Consider the following 13,728-nt stretch of genomic DNA (forward strand, 5'->3'; position numbering starts at 1 on the left):
GATGAAATCTGGCTTGAGTCACAAGTGGGGAAAGGAAGGGAAGGAAATGAGGATATACAATTCTATTTGGGCAAAAGCATATCAACTGCTTTAATTTTGTACAGTGCACAAGGTTTAGATCTTCTACTACTTTGACTATGTGAAACATATTCTGTTAAACTTGATGATTACACTTTCTTCAGGAATGTATGATTAGCTTAATTTTACACATGAGCAAATAGCATGGAACCATTGAGTGATTTGCTCAAAGTTGGGTTTGCATGTTTACCAGTAAAATTTGGTTTTAATGAATACAAGCTAACAGTTACATCTCCTGTAGGTGGACCTGATTCTTGTTACGCTGTAACAACTCTGGCTTGACTTATTTTCTATGATTAATTGTAACCACAATTAGTTGGTTACTTCGCAGATAGCATTACCTTTCCTTTGCAACAATAATAGCTAAAGAAAAGATGTTTTTGGTTCCCTCCACCAAACAGAAAAATTTGTCCAAAATTACTTTTAGTTGATCCAATCATTTGAAAAAAGGTAGTGTGCTAAGTGATGAATACAAAGTAGTGAATGAAGTTATATTCCTATGAAAAGGACCAGATTGAAGCCCTTTTCATACTTTTTCTTCCACTTTACTGTATAGTATTGTATAATATATGTGGTATTCTAAGTGATGCCAGCCAGCTTATTTTTTAAAAAATGCAGCTGATTCCATAGGATTGCTTTTTTTCTACTTTGGCTTTCTTTCCTGGGCACATGCATATTTTAGATCTTTGTCTAAATACAAAAATACTATGGAGATTATAACATCTGTGTTGACCTAAGTAAAAAGGGAGAAATTATACAATTGTATTTTAGTTTGTCAAGTGCAGTTTTATCTTTTAGTTCTTATCTAGCACTTCATAGCATGTTACCCCAAAACTTAGAGGCTTGAAACAACCATTTGATGACTGTCTTTCATGGTTTGGATGGTGAGTTGGCTCAGCTGAGTAGTTCTCTCTTTGGTCCCTCATCCAGTTGCAGTCAGATGGCAGCAGAGGTTGAGGTCATGCAGCAGCTTCTTTACTCATGTGTTGGTGCCTAAGCTAGGATGTCCAGAATATCTGGGGTCTGGATACTCTCCTCACGACTTCTTCACATAGCTAACTTGGACTTTCTCACAGTGAGGAGACTGTGATGACTTCTGAGAGTTCATGCTCCATCAGAAAGAAGCAGTTGCCACTCAGCTTTGCTTTTTCCCATGTGAATGTGTACCCAGTATTGCTTCATTCTCTGATCTTCAAAGAGAGGCTGAAAATTCTAATTCTTAGTGAAACCAGCGATTTTTAAATATTGGCAACTGATTAACATTTTAGAAAATAACATCGTGCTGGTCAAAGAACACATATCTCTGTGTTACCAGTGAGAGATCTGCAGCATGGGTTATAAGAACCAACTCTAATGGGACATAGAGATGAAATACACAGAGCGTGTTTGTCTCCTTTCCTCTCATTTGTAAGACAAAAATGAATACATTAAATTGTAGGAGTGATGTCAGTAATAGAATTTTTATAAAAGTTGATCTATATCAAAGTTGCACAGCTATTCTTCATCTAAATGACAGCATAAGGATAACTAAAACAGATCGTTCAAGAAAAAAAAATGGAGAAGATGGCACTGGGGGAACACCCTACGGCCAGCTTGAAGAAGTTAATACAGGCAACCACATGTTAAGAAAATAGAAGAAAGCTGTGATTTTGAGAGGGTGGTAAGAACAAAACTGTCTTCCGTCTGTCAGTCTGTCAGAATGTATAGAGACTTTCTTGTGTTGTGCAGATAATTTTTAAACATTTTTTGGTGGACATCCTCATTGAGATGGGGACATTGCAATATTGCCTATGTGTATTAGTTTATTGACTTTTTTGAATTGAATTGTAATTCTTTGCAACCTCATAAGACTTGACTTTATAATGTTGCATCTAACTGTAGAGAAGAAATCTGTTCAGATCTGTTTTGATCCCTCCTAGATGGATGAACTTCCATATGAGTAAGTTTTGGGAAAGTAGAGGACTCTATTATGTAACATACATAGTTAATCGGTATTTTTCTCCTCTGTGATGTATGACCTGGGAAAGGCCTTGCTGGTGGAATTAGCTATTTTCTGTGTTCTAAACATTTCAGGAGAAACGTAAATACTTTCAGTGCTTCAGGATGTTAAGTAGTCCACTAAAATAACCGTTTGCTGGATGTGACTCCTAGGAGTTGACTTTCAAATGTATGGGGAAATTTTTCAGATGTAATTTGATTATTTTATTAATAGATTTTGTAACATCCATTGATAATTTCACTGAAACTGTGGGTGGATTGTTTGAAAATACTGAAGAATATAGTTTTCACTCTCTTCTGAAGCTTTTTTCCTTTAAGAAACATATTGGTAATGTCTTTCTCCTAAACTACAATTTGATACATCTAGAAGTCACAGTAAGTGGCAAAAACACTGAAAAAGAGGGATAGAAAATTAATGACTATTAATTTAAATTCGTTGAACTGAAACTTAACAAATATTAATAATTTTATCTATTTTAAGGACTAGGGGGTAAGGTGATTTCGTATGTGGAAGATAATCTCTTGATTGAAAGGGTGTGTACTTTACCACACAAAATTTTTGATTTTCTGGCAGGAGAAGTCTTCTTGACCTGGGACCAGGATAAGAAAATATGTTATGGATTTGGTGCTAAGGCCCAGGTCATTTTACAAGTCTATGGCAGAAGTTGATTCATTCATTGCAAATATTTATGGAGTGTCTACTATGTGTTTGACACTGTTTTAAGTGCTGGAGATAAAGATAGATGAGGAAAATAGACAGGAATTCCAATTTTGAATCCCAGTTATAGTGTAGGGTGTTGATGAAAACAGTCTTTTACAGTTACACCCAAGAGATACCAGTAGTGGGGTGTAGTGGGCTTATTTAGGGGATGAAGTCCTCTGGCTTCACTTGCTTTTCTAAACAGTAGACCAAGACTAAGCAGAAAAGCATTGGCAGAGCCTGAAATAGTCTGCAGTTATGTCACATGCCTTCATAAATGTGGCAGTGGGTTATTCTCAAAAGCACAGGCAGCTCAAATGAGTCAAATGAGAACAGTGTCCTTGCTTTTAAAGGCAGACAGCTCAGAGATGGTTCACATAGGGCCTTTATTGTCAGGCTACAAATAGACATGGGTGCTGGGTAGAAACGTGTTGTGAAAACACAGATGAGTCACTGCATGGCTGTTGTCTAAGCAAACTCTTCTGCCAACTTCTGTTCAGAAGGTCTTGCCTGCTTGAAGCATTTATCTTAGAGCATATATATATGCATATATAATTAGAAGCAGATTATTTTGGGAGCTATGTAGATTATTTCCCATGAAATTATGTTCAAAATAGAAGAGTTGAGGCTACAGTGACTCTAAGTACAATCATACAATTATAATGCTGACATAGATGATTGCATGAATTCACTAGTTTGGCGTACACATTTTGCCCGTTATGCTGCTCTGAGAGAACTCTGGGACTTACAGAATGGGTGTTCACAAATTTCTTGTTAAATGTCAGCAGTAAACTTTAGCTGGGGCTTCTTGGAATAACTGAACCACTCAGCCAAGAGTTGATCTTACATTCATCTCAGATGCAACCCTGACTTGTGACTGTTTCCCTTTTTTATAGTTCAGCAATGGAGGACTCGAACATAAGCTTTCTGAAGTCCGAGAATTGTGCAACACTCTTATTTTCCTTTTCTTATAGTAAGTCCCACAGTAATGCTTTGGTGTCCTTGCCATATTGTCAGGTAAACAAAGACTTTTCAGCCTTACCATCCTAAAAAACATGTCCCCTTCACAACTAAACTCTCTGTAACCATGTGTGCCAACTCACTGCATTGTTGCAGTCATTCCTCGCTATCAGCAGAGGATTGGTTCCAGGACCCCCTTTCTTCCCATGGATACCAAAATTCATCGATGTGCAAATCTCTTTTACAAAATGGGGTACTATTTGTGTAGTACCTTTGCACATCCATATACTTTAAATTATCTCTAGGTTACTTATAATGCCTAATACAATGCAAATACTATGAAATATGTTATACTATATTTTAAATTTTGTATTAGCATTTATTGTTATATTGTTATGTTTTATTTTTAGTTTTTCCTGACTATTTTTGATCTGGAGTTGGTTGAATCCCCTGATGCGGAACCCATTCATATGGATGGGCCAATTCATTTATACTCTTGGTTGCCAAACAAGTATACTGCTCAATTCATTTAGCTACTTATAATTACATTGTTAAATGTCAGTGTATAAATATATTTCAGTAGAATGTATTACTACCATTGGTTTTTCATTCAAAGTACTGTCTGAATGGAACCTTAATGCAAATTAAATCAACAAATATTTATGGATTACTTAGTCTATGGGCAAGATACTTATGTAAGGAATAATTTTTGATACCTTGTGACAAGTCTTATTTAAAAAATTGTTCCTTTTAGTGTTATGAAATACAGAAAGTCTTTTAATTTAAAACTACATCGTTGATTGTGAATGAATAAGCACAGTCTAGAGTGAAGACTGAGTGAAGAAAGTAATTTTAATTTTTTTCCAGGAGTAAATATAATCCTATTTTCACAAACCTTTTAGCAAAAGAATACAGTAAGATTTTTAGATTCTGTGAATTTTGTGATATTTATGGAGCTTAACAGAGCACATTTTAAGGGAACTTGTCTCATAATAAGGAACATTTATAGTTGGCATCTCCAAATTTGAGACTTTATTTTAACATAAAGCTGTGCTGAGAATATTTAATCAACCTGCTTAAGTTGGAACTATATCATTTCTTATTCACATGTGATGTTCCTTGATAAGATAGACGAATCTTTAAAAAGCCTATTATGTGTAATTTATAACAGCAAGATTAAAGCAAATTGGTAATTGCTTTACTATATTGAGAATTGTACAAGAATTTCAATTTAGCTGAGTGTTGTCCTTTGGCACCAAAATGCATTTCCTCCTTGAAGTGAAAATATAAGGTGACGTTAGTCTACACTATCAACATATTCCAGTTTCAAAGTTAGGTAGAGATAATCTGTTGGAATGACACAATTTTGGTAGGTAAAAATAAATAGACCTATTTAGCAACAAAATAAGGATTCTGCATTACCTGGTTGCCTCTAAAATTTATTAGCTATTCCTTCTTTAAAGGAACTTCAAATAATGTGCTTTGCTTCATGGGCAAGTTGTAAATTAAATCCTGTTTGATTGAGGTTAAGTAATGTGTATTTGGTGGGTTTTTTATTTGAAAGACCTTTGCCACCCTATTTTCTTGGTGATCAGAAAATGATAGTGATTTAGGCAGGAATGTGGGGAGTCTCAACTGATGCTAAATTCTAATTCTTATTTTGTGTTTGGTCTGCAACTGTTTTGAGAATAAGATATAATTATATATTGTAGAAAATTCCAAAAATCCCCCCAAAATATGTAGAAGGTAATTTTGCCCTGAAACCCGTCAACCAGAATTAATCATTAACATTGTTGTGAACATTTTCCCATACATCTTAAAATTCATGTGTATGCAGATAGATTGATATATAGGACTTTATATAAATAAATTAATCATTATTAACATTGTCATGAGCATTTTCCCATATATCTTAAAGTTCATGTGTATACAGATAGATTGATATATAGGATTTTATATAAATAAAATCCTATACATAGGATTTTATATAAATAAAATCCTATACATAGGATTTTATATAAATAAAATCCTATACATGCTGTTACATAATTTTAGTATTTCATGGATGTCTTTCCACTTCAGTATGAATATTTAACATCATTTTTAATGACTACATATATTTATACACATGATGCATGTGCTATAATTTACTATAACAGAGCCCCTCTTAGTGGACTTTTAGTTTTTCCTGTTTTTTAATAAACAAAAAAAATGTAGGTGATTAACTACATGTTTATTATTGAGATTACCTTCCTAGGGCAAATTTCTAGCAGAATGATTGCAGGATATTCTCATTTTATTTTTTGATATTTGTTTCAAATACACTACAGAAGGCTATACCAGTTCATACGTCTACCAATAACAGACAAGGATGTCCACTTTCTTATACCCTTGTGAAAACAGAATTTTGTCCCATATTTTCATTTTTGTCATTCTGTGGGTTGAAAAATAATGGTTCATTTTTATTTAATTCTAATTTCTTTGATTACTTAGTGAGGGTGAATCTCCTTTCGCATTTTTATTGATTGTCTATACTCTTTATACTTGTATCATTGGTATATTTTCCTTTTGGAGCATTTAGGGTTTTTTTCATTGCCTTATGAGAACTCTTTGTATAATAAGGATATTTTCTCTTTGCTTGTGAGAAATATTACAAACTGTATTTTTCTTAGAGCTGCCATGTCTTTTAACCTTATTTATGATTTCTTTTCCTGTATAGATCTTAATTTTTATGTAGCTAAAATTGTCAGTTTTTTAATAGTTTCTTCTTTTCATCATATATTTAGAAAGGCTTTCCCTACCCCAAGATTAAAGAAATATTTACCCACATATTTTAGTTCTTTTCTGTTTTCATTGAAATTTTTTATCCATCTGGAATTGGTTTTTGTGTAAGGTTATACGGGCCTAATGTTTCCGATGATCTAGATACATATTCACAGCTCTTCAAACAAACAAAAAATATTAGAAAGCCCTCCATGTCTTGCTCATCCAGTCTATTAGACTTGGAACTGTTGGTAAGATTTTTGGCTTGTACTTTTCTTCAAGCAGGGAGATAATTCGTCTTTCAAGTCTTGCCTTTTTATCATTTCCTGCTGGCATTGTAAACAGAAATCCTGCTTATGACGACAAAGTAGTTTAGGCAGAGTGGATGGCAATAAGGATTTGGCAGCTGTGATCTGTCAGGACAGAAATCACTGATTTATTGGCTGCAGCTACACAGGGGAAATAAAAAATGAAGGTTGCATATCCAGTCTCCTTCCCTAGTGTAGATGAATGGTCTGTGTGACCAATCGTTACTGCTATTCTGAAGGAGAAGGGGAGGTACATCTCACATTTGGGGCACATGGGAATCACTTGGGGAACTTAAAAAAATACCAAATCCCTAGGCATTATCTTCATTGGTTCTGATTTAATTGTTTAGGGTGGAAATAAAGAATCAGTATTTTTTGTATTAAAAAAATCTTCTGAGATGACTCCCATGTGACCCAAATTTGCTTTAGATACTTGAATCATTTCTCCACTTATTTTTGATCATGTGGTTTGGCTTATGCTGGTGACCTGACATCAAAACTCAGATAGGTAATTCCTCTCTGACTACTTATTTCCAGTGGCATTGGGCTACTTCATAATTCTTGACTAAACTTTAGCTTCAAAGGCTTATCTAGAAAAATTAAATTTTCTAATTTATTATTCAGTATGCTGCAGAGTTCCTTATGAATACCACCACAAGGACTGGCATTTCTTTTTACTGTTATAAACAAAAAATTTCTAAAGCCTGAAACACAACAGTAATGTTGGTAAATGCTTTATCTTGTGATGCCACCTTTATTTTCCATACTTACTGGGTGGGAAATTGTCAAAAAAAAGAGAAAATTTTTTGTTTTCCTAGGCTGTTCTACCACTTTTCTCCTTAGCCTTTTTTCCCCTTCTGTTTTTGTCACTCAGCCTCCCTAAACAGGGTTACAATTATTAATCAAAATAATAAGTCCTTAATAAAAAGGACATAAAACAACAAAAGTCACTTTTTAGTGTTACATGAAGAAACCAAATTGCAATAAAGTCAAAGTTGACAGCATAGATTTTTAATATTTAATGTTTTATCATCTTGAATGTGCTTGCTTTGCATTAGCCATGACAGGTAATGGTGGCCTTGGCAGCCCTTGTCCCAAGTTGCTCAAAGACATAAAATGCTGGTATTACAAATTGTGGTTGGCTTTTAATTTTTTTTAGAATCTTGCTCCTATGGTCTAATTTCTTTTAGTAAAAAATATGTTTTACTATTCTGGGACTTGTCCTAATTTCTTGACTTTTAAAAAACACAGGCCATCCTTGGTTTAATTTTGTACCCTAATACAAGCTGAAAAATATTCACAAATGTTTTTGGATATCGATTTTGACTTCACTGCTGTCAAGTAAAACAAGCTATTTTGTTTATTATCATTGACTTGTGTGTGATGCAAAGGAATGTAAAATGGCTCTCAATGGCCATAGTGTTGCCACTTAAGATTTCTGTTGATTGAAAATTTGCTCTGGGAAATACTGTAGACCTAAAGAGGCTTTTTTTTTTACCTGTTTCTTCTGAAGACTAATTTTATCTTTTCATATCATTTCTTTTTATCTGCTTCGTCTCTTAAAGGAAAAAGAAATAATAGAGAGAGGCTGAAAAGAAGGTGATGAAAAGCAGCCAAGGAAAAGAAATCAACATTAGATTGTATCTCTGCTTTATACGAGGCTCTGTTCTTAGCTCTTTACATATTATTCTTTCATTTTATCCAAATAATTATCCTGTGAAGTAGCTATTGATTTTACAGAAGAGAAGTAGGATTTAGAAAGGTTACCCAGTTGGTCACTGGTAGAACTGAGATTTAAATTCAGATGTCTCTGACTCCACGACAGGCTCTTTGTGCTGAGCCACCTGGAAGAGACCTTACAGACTATCCAGTCCAACCTCCTCTTTTTTTTTTTGAGACTGTCACCCAGTCTGGAGTGGAGTAGCGTGATCTGAGCTCACTGCAACCTCTGCCTCCTGGGTTCAAGGAATTCTCCTGCCTCAGCCTCCTGAGTAGCTGGGACTGCAGGCGTGCACCACCATGCCCGGCTAATTTTTGTGTTTTTAGTAGAAGCAGAGTTTCTCCATGTTGGCCAGGCTGGTCTCGAACTCCTGACCTCAGGTAGATTGATCTCAGCCTCCCAAAGTGCTGGAATTACAGGTGTGAGCCACCACGCCTGGCCGTCATCTAATATTTAAATACATACAGTACACGTATTGTTGCCATGTATCATTTTATCAGTCAGAGACTATGCTAAGCACCTTACATACATTATCTATCTAACACGCATACTAACCCCAGGAAGCATAGGTAAGTTAAATAACTTGCGTAAAGTCATTGGTCTAGGAAATAATATGGTATAGATGTCAATCTGGGATTGTCTGACTCCGGAGTCCAGTGCTCTACCCTAGTATCTCAATTTTTCCTCTCCATAAAAATACTGAAATTGACTGAGGTGAAGTCACATTTCTAAGACCATCAGCTCTCTTTGGCAGAACGGAGCCTCGACTGCAGATTTCTGACTGCCAGTTGTTTGCTCTTTCTACTCTTCTACAGTGGTGTCACATGATCAGAAGTGGAATAGAATGAAAGCCCAACCAAAATGGACTGGAGCACTTTGTGGCATCCTGTGGCTCCACACCTCAGAGTTCAACTGTCCGCAGCCTCATAAATTGCTAGGAAATTTGTTCCTCTGAGAAATCAGGTGTAGAAATACCTTTATGAGTTATGGCTTTTAAAAATACACATATCCACACATTGTTTTCCTTTTTGTCTCAGCGAACACTGAATATAATAAATCAGCAAAGAGATTTCTGATAGTTCACCTTATAAATTGCTTTAAACTTTAGTTACAGTTAAACTAGAGTTATTAATTGATACTGTTTTTTAAATTTCTGTATTGTGAAGAGGAAAATGTCAAATAGTTCTTTTCTCAGAAATACTGGAAACATCTCTAAATTTAAGCAAGTTTCCAGTGCAGTGTGTATAATCAATCACCTGTCTCTGTTTCAAGATTGTCAGCAACAGAATGGAAACTGTAGTACTTACCAAAGGATCAAGTACTGAAATAAAAATAATCTGCCTTTTAACAGTTGCATGGTTTCCATAAATTAAAGTGGTTTTCTGGAAGAAATTGGTTGTTATCTTTACTGAATGAGCAACAACGCCTGTTGACCTTTGATAGGTGGAACCTGGAGTATGATTTGTGCCTTGCTTCTTCGTTCCTTTAGCATTTGCTGAGTGCCTACAGACCACATGTAGAGATGGTGGATAGCATGATGAGAGAAAGAGAAACATGGATGATGCCAGAAGACCCTGTTCTTATCCTCCCCGAGATTAGTAGCTGTGTCAAATCAAGTAGAGAATGCAAAAATCTCTCCTTTTGAATTGCTCCTTTCCCCTTTATATTCTCCCTTACATTCAGTCAGTGCTGTCTTGATCCCATAGCAATGATAAGAAATATCACTCCTTGCTTGATAAAGAATGTTGTAGTGTATCTGCCTGTCACATGCACCCAGAGCATAGCTTGTTCTGCCACAGGAAGCATTCAAGTTTCTACTTTTCATCTTATGCACACACTGGTGTAAGTTGTAAAAAAAGAAAGATAAATTATAAAGACGTAGAAAGCCCACTGTCTATGCACAAGGGTTGAAACCCCAGCCTATGGTACACCTTTTATCCTTACGAGGGGTGAAGTCTGGTTGGGCAAGTACATACACTAAAGACCCAAAGACTTATGTCACATTGAATGTGAATTTGTTCATATCATTTAACTCCCCTGAATCTCAATGTCTAAATGTTTAAGAAATCAAGGTAAATGCTATTTGTTGGTCTAGGAGAAACTTTTCTGTCTTCTCTGCATAAATACATCTTGGTTCTGCTGCCCTTTCTTGTTATTCTGGTTTCTGTCCCTGTGAGGAAGAATGAGCAAGATAGTCTCTCTGCGGAATGGCTATAAATAATGAGATGGCACCCTTCAGCCATGTGCTGGACCTACATCCATGTAAATGGAAGTCCTTATGAGACCTTCCTGCCAGGCTTCAAACCTAGACTTCTGCATGAACTGGACTTGTTCTGGATTTTTTCAGAGTGTGTGTATTTGCCATGAGAGAAACCAGTCTTACTACTTAATTGTCACCTCTTGTTTTTTATCCACCGTCATCCCAACTCTATTATTGTCTAGTGCTGCTCTAAAGGACTTTCATTTGTTTTCTGAATTGAATTCTACCCTTAAAAGAGGAGCATGTGGTACTGCTAGTGTCAGTCTGTGGAGAATATTGCTGTCTCTGAAGTAGCATAAGAAATATTTTGAGTAATTATTGTGACAATGGTCTCCTAAGCTTTTGAGTGGAACTTACTGTGTTTAAGTTTTGTAAGTTGATTTGAAAAACAATTTCTTCATAATCATTTTACGTATATTGTATTTTCTTTAAAAATGATAAGTGAATGAGAAGTTGCTGGAGAACTTTTGGGACAGTGGTAAGAGGTGGCCTAGTGAGGTTGACAGATGGATAGGTTAACTCAGGGGTTGAGGGTCACAGGAAATGGCTGAGGGGCGCTGCAGATTCCCCAGAAATCCACTCTGCTCCAGTCAGGGGGTGGTTTCAATTAAAAGGCTTATTTTTTGTGACATAAATCATACTTCTAAGAACAGGTAATTTATTGTTTAATTGAAGAGAGAACTCTTCCTATACCAAGAGATCACATGATTTTGCTCCACTGTTTTGTCTACCACTGAGTATATTATTGTGTCCTTTAAAGCTATAGAATTTCTTTACTCATTTGAAAATGTTTTATTTTGCAAATTTTAATGTTCAGATTTATAGCTTCATGTATTGAATAAAGGGTTTCTGTCATCTTTTTATGTTTAAAAATCATGTCTTCGTAAAATATTATTTTATGTCTACAAAAGAACCTTCCTACAAATACACATATGCTTGTCTATAGGTTGGTACAAAAGTAATCGTGTAGTTTTTGCCATTACTTTAATTACTTTAATGGCAAAAACCACAATTACTTTTGCACCAACCTAACTACTGACTAAACTGATAACTAAAGTTTGAAATAATGAAAAATACAGGAAACAGGCTAGTTTGTCATCCTTGAAAGCATTGGTCCGGAGTGATGTGATTAGGAAAGTTAGGACAGTTTTGTAAGTCAGTGATCCTTGTTGACATCATTGATGATCCTTGTTGACATCCTTTGTTTTTATTATGCTAAAGGAAAATAATGGGTTGATTTCCAGAGATGTAACTAAAAGGAAATGTGGCCATAAAAGACTACCTGTTTATGTTCCAGCACATATATTTTCTCTAGAAATAGTTAATTGAAGCTTTTATATAAGTTTACATTGGACACTGAAAATGTAATGAGAATGTCTTTTGAAATTGGTGTTTTAGAAGTTGCAGAATGGAGGAAAGATCACTTTTTTGGTCCCCTTTGTGCCCCTCTCTACTTCAAAGGTGTTTATCTAGGGAAAAAAAAGTAGCTTTTGTGCATAAAAGATAGCTACTTATAAGTGCCTACTATGTGCAAGGCGAAATCAGGCTAAAACACTGAAGGGAACCACAAAGAGGAAAATGCCACCAAAAATACCAAGTCACTTCTAACCATTTGACTTTTTGTGTAGAAGCTTCAGTTAGTATTTTAGTAAGGATCAGAGCCACCTTTTGCCTCCTATACACCAGCCGTCATAGTAATTATCGTGCTTTAGAGCAGGTCGACCCTTGGAGTAGGGAACAATGACTAAATTGTATGTAAGGTGAAATAAATGGTGGCAATATGCATATTGGTAAGAGCCTTTGTTCTTCATTCTTTATATGTTAAGACCCTCCTAATAGTATATTCACGTGGCTTTGTTTGCCTAGTGACATCACAAATGAAAAGAAAAAAGACGTGTTTCATTTAACATTTTATATTTTCTTTATTTTAGGGCGTGTTGGAGAGTTTCCTAGGCACTGCTGTCTCTGGAGCCATCTTTTGCCTTTTTGCTGGTCAACCACTCACTATTCTGAGCAGCACTGGACCTGTCCTAGTTTTTGAGAGGCTTCTATTTAATTTCAGCAAGTATGTACATACATATTTAATTGCAAATTAGAATTGCTTAATTGTAGAACCTTTATAGGCTAGATAGAGCATAGAATAGTGATTAGGCAGATCTAAAAATCACTCAGAATACTGGAATGTTCAGATGTGAGAGGTGAAAGGGTCTTAGCAATTAGGTAGTCACCACTTGTTCAGGTGTGATTCGACTGAGACTGTTACGTTGTGTGCGTCCTTGCTCCCTTCCCACTTCTTCTCTTTCCTGTGTCCTGCCCTATGCTCTAGGGGCTGATGCCTGTGGACAGCAGCACCCATGCCCCTTTGCCTTCTGGCTTCCTCTTGGGTTTGGCTAATGGGGAGCACCAACAGAACAGGAAGAGAGAGAGAGAGAGGTCTGAGTATGTCTGCCTTTCCCCAGCTCCCCAGCTCACCATCTTTGTTTTAGCACAGCATTCTGGCAGTGCTTATCCCTGAGGACTTCAGCCCCTGTCAAGTGGCTTATCCACCTTGACTCTAGCCCTCACCAGGCTCTGGTAGCTCTATTCCTTCCTTGGCCTTTTCAAGCCTGAAGTTAGTAGTGGCTTCCTGCTGTTGATGGTCCCTGAGTGCCTTGCCATTTGTTGTTACTTCAGAATGCCTTCTATTTCCTGCCATGATCCTGACCAACATACTAGAGAAATTAAATTGATTAAGTTCACATCATTCAATAATGAGACAGGATGCTCTTTACTTAATCCACTGCTCTTCACCCCCAGTTTCATGTTCTTAACTAAAGATAGCTTCCAAAACTCAGCTGAATAAATACCTAACATTTATTGAGAGTTGATCATGTACCAAGTATTATCCTAATATATGTACTAACTCATTTAATTCTTACAGCAATCCTGTGAGGTAGGGACC

At 36.0% G+C, this 13,728-nt stretch overlaps 1 protein-coding gene across 6 annotated transcripts in view; it reads left to right on the forward strand.

Moving 5' to 3' along the window:
• Positions 1 to 13,728, forward strand: part of SLC4A4 (solute carrier family 4 member 4) — a 494,300-nt gene that overhangs the window by 369,598 nt on the left and 110,974 nt on the right. For all 6 annotated transcript variants that reach the window (XM_031664484.1, XM_031664486.1, XM_031664485.1 and 3 more), the window contains one exon: positions 12,719 to 12,852. In XM_031664484.1, coding sequence (XP_031520344.1) covers positions 12,719 to 12,852 — 134 coding nt within the window. The remainder of the gene's footprint in view (positions 1 to 12,718; positions 12,853 to 13,728) is intronic.

Source organism: Papio anubis, chromosome 3 (assembly GCF_008728515.1).
Source record: "Papio anubis isolate 15944 chromosome 3, Panubis1.0, whole genome shotgun sequence".
Taxonomy (NCBI): Eukaryota; Metazoa; Chordata; class Mammalia; order Primates; family Cercopithecidae; genus Papio; species Papio anubis.